The 20,779-nt window shown below is 41.1% G+C and overlaps 1 protein-coding gene across 1 annotated transcript in view; it reads left to right on the forward strand.

Moving 5' to 3' along the window:
* Positions 1 to 20,779, forward strand: part of LOC145402931 (uncharacterized) — a 224,655-nt gene that overhangs the window by 184,302 nt on the left and 19,574 nt on the right. Inside the window, exon 17 of the mRNA XM_080274826.1 lies at positions 11,774 to 11,880. Coding sequence (XP_080130952.1) covers positions 11,774 to 11,880 — 107 coding nt within the window. The remainder of the gene's footprint in view (positions 1 to 11,773; positions 11,881 to 20,779) is intronic.

The following is a 20,779-nucleotide window of genomic DNA, read 5'->3' on the forward strand; positions in this document are numbered from 1 at the left end:
AGCATTTCAAAGTACAGTTTCAACCTGTGGCGTATCTGAAGGGGGGTGGGGTGGGGGCTGTTTGAAACTGCCCCCTGGGCCCCCAATTGAGTGGGGGCCCCCAAAAGCCATAAATATTTATAGGCTATTTTATTGATATTTATAAATATATATATTTATCATCCCAACAGTCCCGGCTGAGATATTAGATAAGTTTTGGGAATTAGGGGGGCTAGGTTCTTTGCGGGGCCCCTCTCCAGGAGGGGTGCCCCGCAAAGAACCTAGTCCCCCGGGCCCCAATATCTGTAGGTACGCCCCTGGTTTCAACATTCGTAAAGTCAAAAATTCGTAGGTTGACCGTTCGTAAAATGGGGACCACCAGTATTAGTATTTTTTTTCTTTTCTTTAAACCTTGGCCATGGGATATGGATCATAACCTCCCACCCAGTTTGTTTTTTTCTTTTCTCCAAGCAGTAGCTTACTGTAATTCCATAAAAGAAAGGGTTATTTAGAAACTATTATATCCATGATGAGGTTGTCCCTTCTGGAGGCACCAGAAAAGAAAGTGTGGTAGCATGCTTGATATTGCTATGACAACAAGTAACAAGTAAAATACAAGTGATTTTTCACAAAAAATTGGTTTGGGTAAGATGCAGCAGCAAAAAAAGATTTATTGGAAGGGAAAGAAGTGTTGTGCTTTGTGCTAGCTGGAATAGGCTTGGTTATTTCTGAATGGTGTGCAGGTTGGTTGTTATCAGCAGGATTTTTTTATTTTAATGGTTGTAACTATAGACAAATTTTTTCAGCCGGGAATTACTGTATTTATTAATTACAGTAAACCCCCACCATGTCAGACTATTGGGAGGAAGCCTGGTTTGATAAATGTGAGGTCACCCCCATCATATGGTGGTATTTTAAAACTAAACCTATTTTACATTAAGTTGCCCCCAAATTTCACTTTTTTGCAGCTCTTGGTTCTGCTCATATCCATTTACTCATCTCACTTTCACTTTTATAAATAAAATATTTTCATTGCCTGTAGCTTCCTCTGTGGAAAATAATGAAATGTTCCAATAAACATGCTAGCAAACGGCACCAGGGTAACACCATCAAGCATCGTCCATTATGTTGTGTAACTTACATATTGTAGCTATGTGCTTGCTGGGGTTTTAAGTCATACCAATCTGTGTATCTCCCTCCTGCTTCTCACATTTAATAAATTAAAGAAAAATATTCATAATGCTTGTAGCTCCTACTGTGAAAAATAATCAAATGTTTACATAAACATGCATGCAGATTTTGGTGCTGGGCTAATGGTGCCAGTCTGTCTCCCTTGTGTTACATAACTTATGTAGCTAGTTACCTACTTTCAGCACAGCTCATATCCATCAACATATCTCACATTCACTCTGAATGAGTAACAGTTCTTAGTACCTGTAGTTATACAATTGTTCAGTATGGAATGAGAGCCTGTGTATGAAGGATATGCATTTTTAATAATTAAAACAATATATGAGTGGTTGCATGAGAATTATATAATGAATATATAGGCATCCATCAAAAAATCAGTATCGACATTATCATAGGAACATAACCCCTGTCAGTAATAAGGGAGATATGTACTGTATTTAGAATGATAATAATGAGTTGTCACTGGTGGCACTCAAAGAAGGAAGCATGGAAGAGCCTCCATAATTGGGTACTGAATGAAGAATTTGGATGTAAGAGCGACCATCTAATTCCAGCCAAACCAACACACTGGCCTGTGGTTTGGATAGAGCAGGATTGGGTCATGCAGGGAATACTGTACCAAAAATGAAACTGATAAAGCAGCAGAATCAGCTGGTAGAGCAGCAGGGTCATTTGCTGTTGTAGCTGAATGTCATAGGCCTCTGCTGAGCTTGATAATAAATATGTCTATATATCTATCTATTTGTGGTAGGTGGGGGCGCTCACCATCCACTCACTCAGTGTAGTGCTGCTCTCGGGTGTCTGCCCTGTCCTCTCCTCCATCCTTCTTTCCTTCCATCTTCTATCTTTCTTTCCTTCATTCTTTCCTCCTCTTTCTGCCTGCGGGTGACTTTACACTCCCTCTTCTGTCTTTCATTCTTTCATTCCTTCCTCTTCCTTCTGCCTATGGGTGACTCTACACTGAGTGACAAGCCAAATGGTTTCCTGTACACCAGGAAACTATTTACAATGCTGGGTGGTAACCATATAACCAAATTTTGGCGCCTGGTGGTTTAGTGGGTAATTACTGTGCTCCAGTCGGATTGAGCCGGTGAAGGTTTATATCCAAGGGGTGGTTGGGGTTTATTGCTCAAGTAATGCCACTCAGGGATGAGTGAGGCTGGTCACTCTCATCTTAAATGTCAGGACCAACTGCCTAGCCCAGGGCTCCTACGCTCCTTATGGGGCAACGTAGGACTGGATGATGGATGGATGGATATCTATCTATCTATTGCCAGACACCTTAATCCCATAAGGGGTGGCCACAAACAAATCACCTTCATGTCACCCTGTCCCCCACCATTTCACTGCCCTGCCCCCAGCACACACACCCCTCTCTCCTATACCTCTCCACTCCATCCCTCCATCTCATCCTTGGCTTCCCCCTCCCTCTTGCCCCCTCCACCTTACTCATATACACTCTACTTGTCAGTCTCTCACTCTCCATCCTCTCCACATGGCCAAACCACCTCAGTGTGTTTCTCCTAATGCTTTGTATCACATCCACATACACCGCAACACTCCTTAACTTTCTCATTTGTCAGTCTGTCTCTCCATGTGACTCTACATGCTCCTCTCAGATAACTCATTTCCACTGCCCTCACTCTTGATTTTTGTCCCTCCAACAAGGTCCAACCTTCACTTCCATACAATAGAGTTGGCATCACAATATTGTTATGCAGTAACTTTTTCGCATCCATCCTCACTTCCTTGTTTCTTATCACTGCTTTCAAGGAACCAACAATTTTCCTTCCTTGTTGTACCCTTTCAAGCACTTCACCCTCTAAACTTCCGTCCTTACTCATCACACTACCCAAGTACTTAAACACACTCACATTGTCCATTTCCTCCTCATCCAACCTCTCTGTACTTTCACTGATTTCATTTCTCTCGAAGACCATAACTGTACTCCTCCCTATGTTCACCTTGAGATTCCATTTCTTACATACTCTTCCAAACTCATTCGCCAAGCTTTGCAGCTCCCCTACATCTTCACCTAACAACACAGTATCATCTGCAAACAACAGTACAGGGAGTTTCCAAACACTGTCCCCTCTCATTAGGGCTGCTTCAACATCCATTTCCCTACCTTATATCTGTTTTATAACCCCATCCATATCCAGATTGGACAACCATGGAGACATGACATCTCTGTTTCAATCCAAACATTAAATAGAAAAATTCACTCAGTTCACTATCTGCATGCACTGCAGCCTTAGCACCCTCATACACTCTCTTCATGGCATTCAACAACTTCCCATCTACTCCATATATTCTTAACACTTCCCACAATCCTTGTCCATCCACCCTGTCATATGCTTTCTCCAAATCCATGAAGATCGCATACAACTTCTTCCCCTTCTGTAGAAACTTTTCCACTAAAGATCTAAGAATGAATATCTGATCTACACAACCACATCCCTTCCTAAAACCTCCCTGTTCTTCTCCAACTAATTCCTCTGTTATTTCCCTAACTCCGTCAATAAGTATCCTACCATATAATTTTCCTAACATGTAATAGGGGTCCACACTGAAAGTGTGGAATGTGTTCGAACGAGTGAGCGAACAAGTCAGGCAATGTTGAATATTGTCACATGTGGCTTATCATCTTCCTCTGAGGTCCTGACTTGAAAATATAAAAAAGAACTTATTAGATTCGTTTCGTTTTTAAAGGCTCCAACATGCTTGCATGTGTCGGCCTTGGTCACCTAATGGCGGCTCTCCTTGCTGCACGATCCATTGCAGCCTCCCTGTTCAGTCCCTTAACCCTAAGGTCACACTTAATGACCTCGTCCCATGTCTTTCTCGGTCTACCCCTCATAACCCCACCCCCAATATTAACACTTCTCACCTTCCTCACCCAATTATCATCCACCATCCTCTCCACATGTCCAAACCACCTCAATCTACCTCTCCTCATCACAACACCAATACACTCCAGTCCCATCCTACCTCTCAACTCTTCCATTGTAAACCCAGCCCCTCCAGGCCTTGGACGCAGGGACGCACTGCACATCCACCTAATCATTGTCATTTCTGTACGTCTGAGCCGGCGAATGTCTTCCTCCTTCACTGCCCAGGTCTCACTGCCATACAGCATTACACTCCTAACACATGCTGCATACAAAGACCCCTTAGCACGTAGGGAGAGCCCTCTCAATGTCAGGAGAGGCAAGAGCTCCCTGAACTTCTTCCAACCACTTCTCACCCTAGCCACAGAGCCAGCTCCAGCCCCACCTCCAGCACACAACATGTCTCCCAAATAACAAAACTCTTCCACACACTCAAGAGATTCACCAGCAAGTTCAATCCTTTCACGTCTGACGATCTCCACCTGCTCACCCCGGCACGCCGTACACATAAAATCAGCATTATCTTGCAGTCTACCTCTGATACCACTACATCTCTTATCCACCCATTTATCACACACACCGCACAAGATGGAATTACTTCCCACGCCCTTGTGGCAAACTGCACATGGCCACTCTCCCTCGTCTTTGACAGTACCGCCACCAACCCTAGATATCATCACTTTTGTTTTATCTGCATTTACCCTTAAACCCTTTTGCCCCATACCATCTCTCCACTTCCTAAATCTTTCCTCCGCCTTCCTTTCATTCTCTGCAATCAACACCAAATCATCAGCATACAACAACTCCCACGGGAGTCCGTTTCTAAAGTCACGTGAAAGGGCTTCAAGTACCATGATAAACAACATGGGACTCAAGACTGACCCCTGATGCACACCAACATTCACGGAAAACTCATCACTCAAATCTCCATTCACTCTCACCTGGGTGTGAGCACCCACATACATGGCCATAACCACCCTAACCAGCCACTCCTCCAAGCCAAGCTTTCTCATTGCCCACTTCACCACCTCTCTAGGGACTCTGTCAAAGGCCTTTTCCAAATCAACAAAAACAAAATAAAGATCCCTTCTCCTACCAATATATTTTTCCTGAAGCTGTCGAACAATGAATATGGCATCAGTGGTCCCCCTACCTGGCATAAACCCAAACTGCATCTCATCAATATTCACTCTTTCTCTAATCATACCTTCTAAAACTCTCTCCATTACCTTCATTATCTGATCTAAAAGCTTTATACCTCTATAATTTCCTCTTTCCAGGGCATCACCCTTCCCTTTATACACATTTACAATTACACTCTTCAGCCAATCATCTGGGACAACACACTCATAAATAACCCTATTTATCAGGTCAGTGACTAAACTCACCCCTATATCGCCTGAGGCCTTCAACATTTCGGCAGTCAACCCAGACACACCTGCTGCCTTCCCCACCCTCATCCTGCCTATTGCCTCACTCACAGTAGCAGTATCAATCAAAGGCCAAGGGCCAGACACTGGATCTGCTGGCTCCAAACCTTCCCTGTCCCAGTCAAACTCCTCATTCAACAACCGGTTATAATGCTCTCTCCGTGCATCTTTAATATCCTCACTGTTCACCACTACCCTTCCTTCATCATTCTTCACACACTGCTCACCTATGATATCCCGATTATCCCTCTTCACCTGACCTGCCACCCTAAATATATTTTTCCTTTCCCCATGATTTAGGTTATCAAGTAATTGTCTCTGTGACTCAGACTTTGCCCTGTATACCTCTCTCCTAGCCCTACGCTTGGCAGCCAAATATTCCTCTTTGCTACCACCCTTCTTCCATTCCTGGAAAAGCCTTCTTTTCTCCTTAATTGCAGCTTCTACACCCTCATCCCACCACCAAGTTACTTTATGTCTTGGTGGTCCTCTTGTCCAGCCGCATGTTACATCAGTAACTCTCAAGAAATTGTTCTTGAGGGCTCTGTACTGTTCATTAACGCCTCTGTCTACAGCTCCATGTTCAGCCACCACTCTCCTCAACTCGCTATAGAAGGCATCCCTTACTACTTGGTTTTTCAGCTTCCATATTTTCCTCCTAGGTACATAAGTCCTCTTTTTCATCACTTGTTCTTTAAGCACCATATCACAAATCAATAGTTTGTGCTGCTGCACACACTCCTCACTTCCTATAACTTTAACATCCCTCACTAACCTCCTATCGGCCCTCCTAACCAGAAAATAATCTATATTCCCTCACACTTCCTAAATCCAATACTCCTCTTGTATTGATTATAGGTGTAGGGTCAGGGTATTATTTGTTTTGAAAAGGAAAACCTGGTTGCTCTCAGCAATCATCAGAAAATACTGCTGCGCTACTCACACAACCTTAGACTGTTACTTCTTGCACAGCTGGCTGTAACACTACTCTGCCTTATAATAAATTTTTCCTCAATTTACGGAAAAACTATTGGGAATTAAGGGTTGTCTATGAAATGAAAATAATTGAGGATTGTTTTGTGATTTCCAAATTGGTGTCTATCTTTCTTGTAACTTCAAAATTGGCTGAGATATCCAAAAAAGTTCACTACTGTACTACAGTTTTCCTCCCGACCCCTGCCTCCATTGCTTGCTGGTGCGATAAATCTTTCGCTCGGGTACATATGTCGGATGTCCAAACTGTGACTAAATTTGGTGTTCTTGCTTGCTTCACTTGCTCAAATAATTACACTAAGAAGACAAATGCCCCTATGATTACCACACACTTCTTTTTCCCCATATCCTTTGTACAGGGGAATAATTATACCTGACTTCCAATCATCCAGGACTACCTTCCTCCCAGGCCAATCTGCGCATCTTCCACATCCATTCTACTACTATCTCTCCCCCATGATTCAACATTTCACCACACACGCCATCAGTTCCTGGGGCTTGACTTTCTTCATTACTTCCGCAACTTCCATCCTGCTGATTCATTCCTCTCTTCTCACATCCCTCCTTCTCCCAGCCATTCCCCAGCCACTTATACTGACATTATTTTGATTCTCTATATTCAGCAATTCCTTAAAGTGTTCTCTCCATTTGGTCACTTTTTCTTCCTTCTCCACTAGTAATCTACCATTTTTATCTTTCACTCCCTGACTCACTTCTTTGACACTATCTAACTCTCTCTGCCTCTTTCTAGAACATTTTTTTTACATTCCCTCCACTTTTGCACTCAAATTCCTTCCAAATTCCTCATCCATTCTTCTAACTCTCTCTTACTAATCTTTTCACCTCGCTCTTCCTCTCTACATATAACTCTTTCTCATCCGTCTCACAACTTCTTCCACCCCCTGTTTCTCATCCACTCACTATATGTTTTCTTCTTTTGTGCTACAGCTTGTCTCACCTCTTCATTCCACCATGCTGTTCCTAAAACACAGTAGTACGTGGTTGGTTAGTGCTGAGGAACTAACTGACTACAGCTTTGTCATGAGCTGCTGTATTAGTAAGGATGATGCATTAGAGTAAGAAAATGATAAAGATCTGAAGCTGATAGATCATGCAGTGAAAGTGATGGAAGATATCCATCTATCCATCCATCATCCAATCCTATGTTGCCCCATGAGGAGTGTAGCAGCATGGGGCTAGGCAAGTTGGTCCTGACATTAAAGATGATGGAAAATATAATGGACAGATTACCTTAAGAAGAGAAAGACTAGATAGGCTGGGGGACCAAAAATGCAATATCTATTACACATTTGTTGTGCTACCACAGTCTGTATGATTAAGCAGACCTATCACAGTGTTGCAGGAGAAGTACCTGGGTAAGGATAAGAGACAATATTGTGCTTTTGTGGACGAGGAAAAAGCTTCTGACAGTTCCAAGGGAAGTGGCAAGGGAAAGTTACGAGTTGAGGAGTGGATTGCTGGGGTGGGTATGACGATATTAGTAAATGTTAGAAGCAGCGTTAAAGCCAATGGAACCTACAGTGAAGGGTTTGAGATTAAGTTCGGGGTACATCAGGGATCGGTCCTAAGCCCACAGCCATTCATAATGATATTAGAAGCATTATCCCGACATTTCAATGAAGAATGTGGTAAGTGGGTGCATTGAGATGTAGTGGTATTAGAGGCATAATGCAGGATAATGTTGATTTCATGTGTGCAGTTTGGTGGAGAGAGCATGTACAGAATGTCAGGTATGAAAGGGTTGATTTTGCCGGTGTCTCTTGAGTGCGTAGAGGAGTTTTGTTATTTGGGAAATTTATTATATTCTGGAGGTGTGGCTGGAGCTACCTTTGTGGCTAAGGGTAAGGATTGGTTGGAGGAAGTACCAAGAGTTGTTGCCTCTTCTGACATTGAAAGGACTCTTCGTCCATGCTAAGGGGTCCTTGTGTACGTGTTAGGAGTGTAAAGTTGTATGGTAGTGACCACCTAGACAATAAAGGAAGAGAATATTCGTAGGTGCAAATGTATAGAAATGACAATGATTAGATGGATGTGTAGTGTGTCTTTGAAAATGAGACCTGGGGGGCCTAGGATTATGATTGAAGAGTTGAGAGGAAGAGTGATACTGGAGTATTTTGATGTGTGTAGGAGGGGTCGATTAAGATGGTTTGGGCATATTGAGAGGAAGAGTGGGACTGGAGTGTATTGATGTTGTGTTTAGGAAGGGTAGATTGAGGTGGTTTGGGCATATTGAGAGGATGGAGGATGACAGTTGGGTGCAGATGGTGAGAAGTGTAAACATTGGGGGTAGGGTTGCAGGAAGCAGACCAAAAAAGACCTAGGACAGGGTCATAGTGTTTGACCATGGAGATAAAGGACTTAATAGGGAGGCTCCCAGAGATTGAGCAGCCTTGAGAGCTGCAATTAGGTGACCAAGGCTGACACGTACAAGCATGTTGGAACCTTTTTAAACGGTACGAATGCCTCTGAGAACTTTTGTACGCAGGTAATTTCATGCTGATAACAGAGAGTATGGAAGAATTAACAGAAAATTCTTGAAAGTGAATACAAAATATGGACCCAAAAGCTTCCCGAGTAGACATCAGGAAAACAAGAAACATGATCTTTGTGTGTGGCACTGGGCTGGTTACAGATTTGGGTAATTGACCATGTGCCAAGTGTAAGAAGGATGTGGCTAGTAATACTGTAGTATTTTCTGTAGTGGTTGCAGACATTTTGTAGTATTTTATCATGTTTGTTGCTGGGATGGCTCAATGTGTAGGAGTGAGGATCATGGACATTTTGCCTGCTTTTTGAAATTACAGTAAAACCTCACTATATCGGATTAATTGGGACACAAGCCAGTCCGAAAAAAGTGAAAGTCCGATCAAAGCGACATCTGGATTCCTCCCTGGACTTCCTCCTCCTTATGCAAAGAGAAGCGCTTGTTATTCATGCATTTATTCTAGTCTCTCTCTCTCTCTCTCTCGCTCTGGGCACTTCCATTTTACTTCACATATTTTTTGTCTTCCTCGTCACCTTCATCTTCACCTTCCCATTCATTTAGCCTTTGTTTTAAGGTCACTTTGACATTCACTTTCATATTCAGTTCCTTGGTCACTTTCACCATCTTCACACTTACTTTTACTATCACTTATTTTGAAGTTCCATTTCACCTTCACTTGCAATACTACTTTCATGTTTACCTTTAGAATTATTTTCACTCACCTTCATTTTCACCCTCCCTTTTACTTTCACATTCCCCTTCACCTTCACTCACCTTCAACATCACTTTCATTTTCACCTCTCACCTTCACCTTCACTTTTACCCTCACCTTCACTTTCACCTTCGCTTTAATTTTCACCTTCACCTTCACTTCCACCTTCACTTTCACTTTCACCTTCATCTTCACTTTCACTTTCACCCTCACTTTTACATTCATTTTCACCTTCACTTTCATCTTAACCATCACTTTCATTCACCTTCACTTTCACCTTCATTTTCACCCACACTTTCACCTCACCTTCACTTTCACTTTTGACTTCATTTGCATCTTCACTTTCACCTTCGCCTTCACATTTTCACATTCACTTTTACTTTCACCTTCACACTACCTTCACTGACCTTCATTTATAAATTCACTTTCGCCTCTCTCCTGAAGAGAGAGAGAGAGAGGAGGGGCCAATGTTATGCCTCTCTCCCTCAGTTGTTCATGGGAAAGGGGATGCCACTTGTCATTCCCGTATTTATTCCCTCTCTCTCTCTCTCTGTTGACTCTGACATTCACATTCACTTCCATGCTCTTTCACCTTCACCTTTACACTCATTTTCATGATTACTTTAATTTTCATTTTCAGTTTCACCTTCACCTCTCTCTCTCTCTCTCTCCCATCTCGGGGAGGAAGAGAAGAATTGGAGGAGGAGAAAGGGTGGAGGGACCGATGTTATGGTATCTCCTCCGTTTGTTTGTTTATTCATTATTCCAAGAGGTGGACTGCTTCTGGCTTTATCGGACTTTTTCTGATGCATAAGAAATTTGTCCAGTTGGCTCCTCGAGTCCGATAAAAGCGAATTCCGCTATATTGAAGTCCGTTATAGTGAGGTTATACTGTACTGATCAGCTGCACAGTTAATGGACATAAGGTGTTCCCCATAAGTTCACAAAATTTGACAGTAGAATGGAAAAACTTATGTCAAGTCTTAATCACCACCATGCCCTTCAAAGTAGTCTTCTTGAGCATGCAGACATCGATCACAGCGCTTCTTCCACAATCGGAAAACATTCTGGAAGTCCTTAAGTAACAGTTTTTTCAGAACCTTGTGCAATTTTTTCCTGGATAACCTCAGTGGTGTCAAATCTTAGTCCATTCAGCTGGATTTCCATTTTTGGAAAGGGGAAACAATCACCGGTAAATGCAGGGGGTAGGGGACTTTATTTATTTATTTTTTTTTTTTTTAATAATGCCAAATATTACTGAACAACAAGGGCTGTTTGCGTGGGTGCATTGTCATGGTGAAGCACCCATTTGTTTGTGTGCCACATTTCTGGACGTTTTTGCCTCATGTCGCCAGACAGATGCGTTGACAAGTTCTACACAATAGGTTAACAGTGTCTCAAACATCATGGATTGCCCTCCTGCGATGTTCAAAGATGGTTGCACAAACTTTGGCCACAATGTCAGGAGTTGAACTGATGGAAGGGCAACCAGAATGTGCATCATCATCTTTTGACATTTGTCTGTTTTTAAAATGCTTAAACCAGACATAGGTTTGTGTAATCCCCAGAGCATTTTCAGTAAATGCTTGTTGTAACATTTTATGAGTTTCTGCTGTATTCTTCCCGAGTTTCGCACAAAACCAATTGTACACATGTTTTTTTTTTCACATCCTCCATTTTTGGGATCACAAAATTTTGCAAACTAACCCAACACAATGGTAAAAAAACACACACATGCAGTGAACACATCCACCCTCCACAACGACATTTGACACACTAACAAACTAAAGGTGTGTGCACTGCCACCTAGCATCCACACACCGTACGACAAGCAGTTTCCACCCTGCTTTCAAATTTCAGGAACTTGCGGTTAGCATCTGTTAAACACTACAGAGCATGGATGGGGTTATAGGAAGTAGAAAATGTTGTAGGTTAGACTCAGATAACGTTGACTGAGCATCCATGCAAAACAAAGAAAATGGAGATTCTCCATACAAGGATCATCAGCATGTTACTCATTCTCATATCACTCCACTAACCAGGCTCCACTTTGTGTTCATTTACCAAACAGCGGAAGACAAGACCAACCCACCAGAAGAGAAATCAGTGCCTCCAATACACATTAAGGAGGAGCCCATGGATGTGGAGGAGGTTGACCCAGATTACATGATGTCCACGGTGAGTGCAGTTGGTTTTTAACCCATTAAGTCTGGGGTTGTCTTTTTCATTTTATTCTTGCCATCTCCTGATGAATTTATTCAGCATAGGAAGTACTCTTCCAACTGGACTGGTTAGAAATAACCTTCATAAACCCTATCAGTACGAGAGGCTTTTCCTAAGTAGAATTAAGTTGGCAAAAGCAAGAATAAACTAAAATGGATATCACCTGGATACAATGGTTTAAACATTCGTACCCAGGATTTTATGTTGTGTACAGTCATTATGACATCTTGAGTGAGTGATCCAAAAGTTTCAAGATATTGACACTGTTGACTGGTGGGTCTTATGCATAGTATGTAGTGTGACATATTTGGTGGGTTTAGTCAGTGTTATGAGGTAATAATGCATTGAGTGAGGTAGTTAGGATTGTGATTGTAGTCAGAGTATTTTTTGCATAGCATCATAAGTAATTTTTGATGATGTTATAGTGTAATTAGAGGCAGTCCTCATTATCAGTCAAGGATATGATCCAAAATATCACAAATTTTTCTGTAGAGCTGTTACTGTAAATTGAGGGAACTGGAACTTAACATATGCAGCAATGGAACTTTAACTTGCCATATTTTCCTAATATACGTGAATTTCAGAGAGAGAAGGAAAAATACAGGCATGAAACAGATGATATATAATGAGGACTTACTGTGCAATCATCCAGAGAAGTTGTGTTGCCTCTCCTATTTCTGTCTACATGGACTTTGTAAATTAGGATGGTGATTATATAGCAACTGACACAGATGACTTTATTTGGTCACAGATCAGTGTAATTTGCAGAGATTAACTGCAATGATTTTCAAAGTCCAAAAAGAGGGAGAAACTGGGGAGACAACAAGACTTTTATGGATGACTGTACAGTCGGCTATAGGAAGAAGTGTGCATAGGACGAAATACAAACACGGAAAGTGTAACATATTCACAACAAGTGTTTTTATGACAATTGAAGGGAAGCAACTCAGGATGTATGTTATTCTTTCATTTCTTGTCACTGTTCAGAGCAGTGATACCAGTTAAAATCTCCCTAAAAGTGTTTGACACAAGTCTAGGAGATGGAACATTACAAGAAGAATTATCTTCAAATGCCTCACCAAATATTACTGAGTAAGCATTCCTGTGGCCAGCTGTACATATTAGTAAATAATACCCCTGATGATCTTTGCCGAGGGGTTATCTTCGATAATGGTAAGGCAGACACCTGCATGTGTTCAGTACAAGGCATCTTGAGATGTAAACGGTAAGAGGAAGTTACCTTCTTTTCCTTTCTTTTGTCTTTACAGATTTGCCATATTTATTACCTCTGCCAAGGAGGCTTTATTTATTTATTTTATTTTTTTATTTTATTTTTTTTTTTAATGGTATTAATGTATTGTAAAGCAGTTGAGTGAAATTGCACTCAAGATTTCAATAATGATTGAGGACCATCAGTGACAGAACGATTAAACTTTGAGGGTGGAAAAGTCAAACTTCAAGGTCAAAAAGGGGGATGGTACTGCCTTGGTAGAGGTATGCACTCTTAGAGTGCTTCTTTTTTGGCTGTATTGTATGGCTTAGTACAATTTGTGATGAACATTAAATTATATTAGCTAACCCTATTTTATTTTAACGTTATTGTTTAGTATGCTTTCTCTTTTTGTTCTCATAGTTTCACTGTTCATTTTTGTGTTTGCATATTATTTTAAAGGAATATTTAGACTGATGTCAAAGTTACCAATAAGTTATCATGAATGTCGTTATGTGTTGCTCTGGTAGACTTCCCCCCCTGCCCTTAGACAGTTCTCTCATTTCTCTGCTGATCACTAATTTCTTTAAGCAGAGTCTGGTACGGTAAATATTATTGACTTTCACAGAAATTGTTTATTATAGTAATTTTTCTTTTTAATATTAACTGCTCTTAAGAAAATGAAATACTGTAATATAATTTTCTCATGTGTTAATTCTTATTTGCTTTATGGGGAGAAATGATTGGAAGCTTGATACTCAAGAATTATTATGCTCTTGGCTTGTATTTTATATATACTGGTATATATATATATATATATATATATATATATATATATATATACACACACACACACACACACACACACACACACACACACACAGAGTAAAAGTCCATTAATCCGAATGCGTATAAGCCGAAAATCCCAATAATCTGAATTTTTGGAGAAGGCTGACAAAAACTCCAAAAGTAAAAAAAAAAATCAAAATTAAAAAATTCAAACTGGGCACCAACTGCGCCGAAATGCCGAACGTTGTGGTCATGGATCAGGTAATGCATGGATTGGCAACTCCTCGTAAACAACCAACCACTTTTGGATCTGCCATGCAGAGGAACTGAGTGATGACAACATAATGAAAAGTGTCATTAACCCAGACAAGCCAAAGGATGAAAAAGACTAGGAGGAGGAAGAAGTAGAAGAGGCAGTGAAAGTTTTATGGAAGGAAGCATCTGTATACAGTAATCCCCCCACTATCCGATGTAATAGAGCCAAAGGCATGTCCGGAAAGTGGTCCTGTCCGGATGGTAGGCCCCAGCCTCATGGACTTGTACTTATGGACCCTAACTCAGAAAAACACCTGTACAACTCCCTCTAGACATGCATAGCACCTATTTAAGACCCAAATCACACCAATAAGGGATATAAAAGACTGAAATAAATGCAAAAGAACCAGAGAATGAGGTTTTAGAGGTGAGTTTATACAATATTAAACATTCTGGGTACTTACAACAAGTCCCTCGCTCCTGGACTGGTACTTGTGGACCCGAACTCAGAAAAACACCTATACCACTCCCTCTTGACATGCATAGCACCTATTTAAGACCCAATTCACACCAATAAGGGAAATAAAAGACTGAAATAAATACAAAAGAACCAGAGAATGAGGTTTTAGGGGTGATTTTATACAATATTAAATATTCTGGGTACTTACAAGTCCCTGGCTCCTGGACTGGTTTGAACCACCAGTTTGCACTCCACAGTTAATCCTTTGCACTTTAAATTCTAATTTCTTAACACTGCACAACACTGTAAATTCCCGTGTGTTCTAGTGGCGAGGTATTGCAGTACATTCACTGTTTATTCACAAAAAACGAGCACATGTGGCTTGCACTGCGATGAGCATCTGCTCTCGATCGGAGTTAGGCTGTGACTGTTGTTGATGGGGTAACAGAGTTGCCAGATCGCAATGGCCACATTACCAAACTCCTCAATTTTCATTACCATTTTTAACTTTTCATTACCAAATTCGTAAAGCTAGCATCTGCTCTTCACTAATTATATATACAAGTGGAAACACATGTAATCACTCTTCTTATAATTAACAGCATGTTGATTATTATCATGCTATATAGGTTACCAAATTAATTGGAGAGAGCAAACAATCCAGCATCTCCATCCTGTGTATCTTCATACATGTGAAAAATCCGTTTGGCATTCTATTATTCTGATTCATTACCAAACGAATTTTTCATTACCAAATTGGCCCACATTTGGTAATGGAAAATACCAAATGACAACCCTGACAGGGGAGGGGGGAGGAAGGAAGGGGTGAAGGGACAATGGTGTAACAGCTGTTCAGCGCCGCGCAGCAATTTCAAATTATGAGTGGGAAAAAAGTTAGATTTTTTTCGAATTTTTTGCGATTTTTGGCCCATTTTGGGAATACTGGATCCCAGGACCAAAATATCCGGTAAGCGGGGATGTCCAGAAAGTGGGCGTCCGGAAAGTACAGGGATTACTGTACTTTGATGAACTGTTGCATTTCGTTGAACAAAATAATCGTTACAATGGGACTGAGGTGATCAGTTTCCATATCTTGCAAAACGAGTTCTACAAGAAACTTGCGCAGGCTGCCAGGCAGGCTGATATCCGTGAATGGCTGAAGTGCATGAGCAACCAGGCAGAGAAATCCACTGATAACGACTCAAGACCAGCTACCCACACCCAAGGAAGGCACCTCAAGGAATCCTAGAAGAAGCAGGTAGTCCTGAGCTGATGCTCAAACAAAGTGAAATACTGTATACTGTACCGTAGGTTTAAGGAATTTTCCACAGTAATACATATACCTTAGACTTACCAATGACGACCTGGGTCGTCATGCGTTTGTCAACCTCTGACGCCAGTATGACGACTTTGCCCGTCATCTGATGTAATCTCTAAAGAAATATTTAGGGATTCGTCATTTTTGTTGAATGACGGGCTAAAGTGGGCGAAGCTAAGCCTGCCACAGCTGGTGCGTGCATGCTCATTTGGTTTGCTTGGCTCAGTGTAGTGTGGGGTTCCTCACAGGTAGGACGTATACCTCTTGACCTCCCATCGAACACTTATACTCCTTTTTCTCGCGTATATATGCAGCGTTATTATTTAAGAAAATACAACAAATAATGCATTATTGGAAAGGAAATTCATTCTGCTATGTATTGAAGCAAAAAATATTATTACTTCTTGAATAGTTTTTTTTGGCGAATATTTTTATAAAGGACAATGTAAAACTTTAGCATGTCAGCTAACTTCTACTCATTTTTTTTTGCATTTTATTTTGTATATATTGTCTTTTTGGAAAATGTACGACAGAGCAAAGCTCTTCATCTTCAAAATGAGACCCAAGTGGCCTTTCTATGATGAAAGTAACTTTCCTATGAGTGTTAGAAGTGAAATATCTGTTCACGATTGTTCCGAAAGCTCTTGAGCAAGAATTACGTGCACAGCCAGAATTTACGCTCCTCCCTTCGCGGGACAGGGTAAAGTTTTTGTTCTTTTACAATATGTGCATATTATTATTAATGCCGGACTTACTCTTTCTAATTGGATTTACATGCCTACATCTGCTGTTTTCAACACTATGCATTACCAGTTAAACAACCCATATCGTCTCTTAATTTACCAATTACGGTTCGTGTCTTCAGTAATACATTAAGTAAAAAATTTGTGTAATATGTAATGTTAATATGTGCCATATCGTATTATGAATGAATGAAAAGTGATCCATTCGGTAAAATTTCAGTTTAAACATGAAATTAAGTGTCTTAGGGGTCCCACCCAAAAATCCAAAAAATCTGATAATCCGAATGATTCTCGGTCCACTGCCATTCAGATTAATGGACTTTTTCTGTATATATATACTATATATATATCCATCCATCCATTCATCCATCCATCCATCCATCATCCAATCCTACATTGCCCCATGAAGAGCGTAGGAGCCCGGGGCTAGGCAGTTGGTCCTGACATTTAAGATGAGAGTGACCAGCCTCACTTCTCCCTGAGTGGCATTACATGAGCAGTCAACCCCAACCACCCCTTGGATATAAACCTTCACCGGCTCAATCCGATTGGAGCGCAATAATTACCCACTAAACCACCAGGCGCCAAAATTTGGTTACATGGTTTATTTATATATATAATTGGAGCCTCTGTGGTACAGTGGTAAAGTGTGCATTTTCGTACACTGAAGAACGAGGGTTCGCGCCCTGCCAGGGTAATAAACTTTGGGAGCGCTCTTCTGGCCATGCACTGCATTGGCAGACACAAGGGGTGCTGTGGTTGAACCAGTGTCACATACTGTAAAGTATGCTTGCACCCAGTCAGCTTGCACGGGCCGATTACGCTTGTTTCACAGACTACACGCATATCCAAAGCCACTCCAACACTACAATACACTTACAAGCACTTCTCACCCTACATACAATCTCTACCAGACAGCCTAAGCCACTTGGTAGAGATACATTGGCTGTATTGTCCCCACTTCGGTTGGGATAGGCTGGTCATGCAGTGGACACTCAAATGGCTGATGAGATGAGATGAGATGAGATCTATATACATAAATATATATATATATATACAGTATATATATATATATATATATATATATATATATATATATATACACACACACACACACACATACATATGGTCCTCCCTCCTGTAAGGCGGAATCGTGTAACACAGATATATACTTACTTGGTCATCTACAGTGTGGCCAAAAAATATATACTGCAGTCACAAATGCGGTAGATATATCGCGGCGACTTGTAGGGCATCGGAGTTCAGACGGCTTGTCGAAAGTAAAATGTCGTGTGTGGTGACATCAGGCGAGCGGTGCACTGTGATTGGTTGCATGATGTCGCATCCATATGTATCCCCATGGGCCACTGGGGGCATCCTCCATTGTTTTTTGGTGGTCTCCCTCCTCATGCCTGCGTGTGAGATAGCTACTCCCGTGGTAAAGAGCATTGTTACCTCTGTCAGAGCCAGTCAGGTGAGTGACCTAAACCCCATAATTGCCGAACTCATAGTTAACGACTTCACTAATTACCAATTTCTTCCTAAAAAATAGTTGGAAAAATGCAGAAAGTAAACTGGAGGAGCATGAATTGGTAAGGACTTTCTCCTGAAAGGTAAGTGTACATTTAGCACTCTTTCTTTTGTTCGTTTTTATGTGTATATGTGAGAGAGAGAGTATTGATGCAAATAGTAATGTATTCCATTAATCCCTTAACAACCCCCGGTATTGAACAACCCTTTACAGTACTGGTGTCAGTGACATCAAGTTAGCTTGAGCTATAAAAAACTGTGAACAATTATGGGAAGGGAACGAAGGTCACTGGTATGTCTACATGACTACATTATCATCCCAAGCAGTCAGGCACTCACTTAATCTAGATGTTTTAGCCCATATGGCACATGCGCCGTAATTTTATTAATTCTTCCGTGAATCATAGCGAATCACAAAATGGTTTTGGAAACTAAAAAACACATTGCTAGGTGTGCCAGATGATTCTCTTCATATCTTGAAGAAAAATGAATTGATTTTAGAACTCTTAAAAAATTTTTCTGTGGTCAGCCAGAGGTGCACGCAAATTTCTGAACCTATGGCCATTGAGGGGTTGAGTCATTAAGTCATATCTGCGATTGTTTGTTTCCAGCGCAGTGGAAGAAACTTACTCTACGTACTCAAAGATGGATTTCGTTTCACAATTTCCCAACTGTAGGTTAGGTTTGGTTTGGTTAAATTGCAATATTAGGTACTGTTAAACTAGGTTACGTTAGGTTTAGTTAAACACTTAGGACAGTCCCACCCACCATTACGCTGATGAATCAAGCAAGAGTTGTCACAGCTGAACAGCTAAAAACAACTAGGAAACAGATTTAGCAAGAAACATTTATTCATGGGTAATGCATGACAATATCAGTGGTTCATAGGCTACACAGTCACCGGTAAATGTCATTTTCAGGAAGGCGTCAAGTGTCAGTGAATTTCAAGAATTAGCAAGGGGGTTTGGAACGTAACCCTTTGCTAATTTGGTGGGGTTACTGTAATGTCCAGGAACCTTACTTATGTATTTTTAATAACTTCCTGTGTATAAATACCGTAGTGAATGTCAGTAGGGTGTTTTTGGGAGGGTTTGAGTGAGATTTAGGGTGAAAATTATGACTGGAAAATATCCATTCTTGTTTAGCCCATTACAGTGGAATCATATGGAACATATAACACGGAAAAGTATACGACGGTTTGTTGTCAGTCTATATTAGCCGCGTTATAGGATGGAGGACTGTATATGTATATATATATATACAGTCGGACAATGGAAGTCTGGACCCTGTAATTCGCACCATATATTTGGTAGGGTCCAAGAAATATTGTAGGAAAATTCCTGGTAGTTGGTGGATTTTTTTCTGGTGGTTTCTAGCGACTTTACAGGCTTACCACCACGTGCTGTGAGTTTATGAGCTCAGTGCCATCCTGACTGTGGATGGGAAAGCACGTCAGATTTTCTTGTCCTGCCTGGCCTTTGTTAATTTCAAAGCTCTCGTTTTCATACTCTCCTCTGCCTTAGTGAATCATTGGAGATGGGTCCCAAGACACTAACTGATGTAGAAAAAGCCTGAATTTTAACTATGAGAGAGGAAAATGTAAAAATTAAGGAGAGGCTTCAGTGCAGCAGTACGGCTGGCGATCTTGAAGTCTGTATGAAGTCGATGCTGTATGGTTCTTTCAGACACATCTTTCAGCAATTGTGGATACATATCTTTCAGTTGTCTAGCAGTCAAATGTGGGTCTTTTATCACAGCTTGCCTCAGTAACCTGTATGTAGTTGGTGATGTCTTCCTTTTAGGTCCTAGCCTGTCTTTATGTTGGGGAATTGTGTTTTTTAGCAGGTGGCGGGCAGCAGGAAGGAGTGATATAACGGTAGATTTTCCTCACCCAGTTCGAATACAAATATCCTTAATTTTTACATTTTCCTCTCTCACAGTTAAAATTTGGGCTTTTTCTACATCAGTTAGTGGCTTGGGACCCATCTTCAATGATTCACTAAGGCAGAGGAGGGTGTGAAAATGAGAGCTTTGAAATTAACAAAGGCCAGGCAGGACAAGAAAATCTGACGTGCTTTCCCATCCAAAGTCAGGATGGCACTGAGCTCATAAACTCACAGCACGTGGTGGTAAGCCTGTAAAGTCGCTAGAAACCACCAGAAAAAAATCCACCAACTACAGGAATTTTCCTACAATATTTCTTGGACCCTACCAAATATATGGTGCGAAATAGAGGGTCCAGACTTCCATTGCGCCGACTGTATATATGTATATATATATATATATATATATATATATATATATATATAAATGAATGCATCATATCATCATCATCATCCTCATCATCCGGACCTCCTTTCCCACCCTAGGGCAGGGTGAAGAGTAGCAACATCCAGACAGCCCAAGTTTGCCCAATCCAATGGGCCATGCTTCCATTCATTCATCATTCAAGCCCCAGGAATCCTGGCTTTATCTGATACGCCAATGGGGTGCCAAATCCCTGCTCATGCACTTCTCACAACATTCATCCAGCCAGCTGGATCTCGTCA

Source organism: Coenobita brevimanus, chromosome 59 (assembly GCF_032717465.1).
Source record: "Coenobita brevimanus isolate Jiangsu-jjx chromosome 59, ASM3271746v2, whole genome shotgun sequence".
Taxonomy (NCBI): domain Eukaryota; kingdom Metazoa; phylum Arthropoda; class Malacostraca; order Decapoda; family Coenobitidae; genus Coenobita; species Coenobita brevimanus.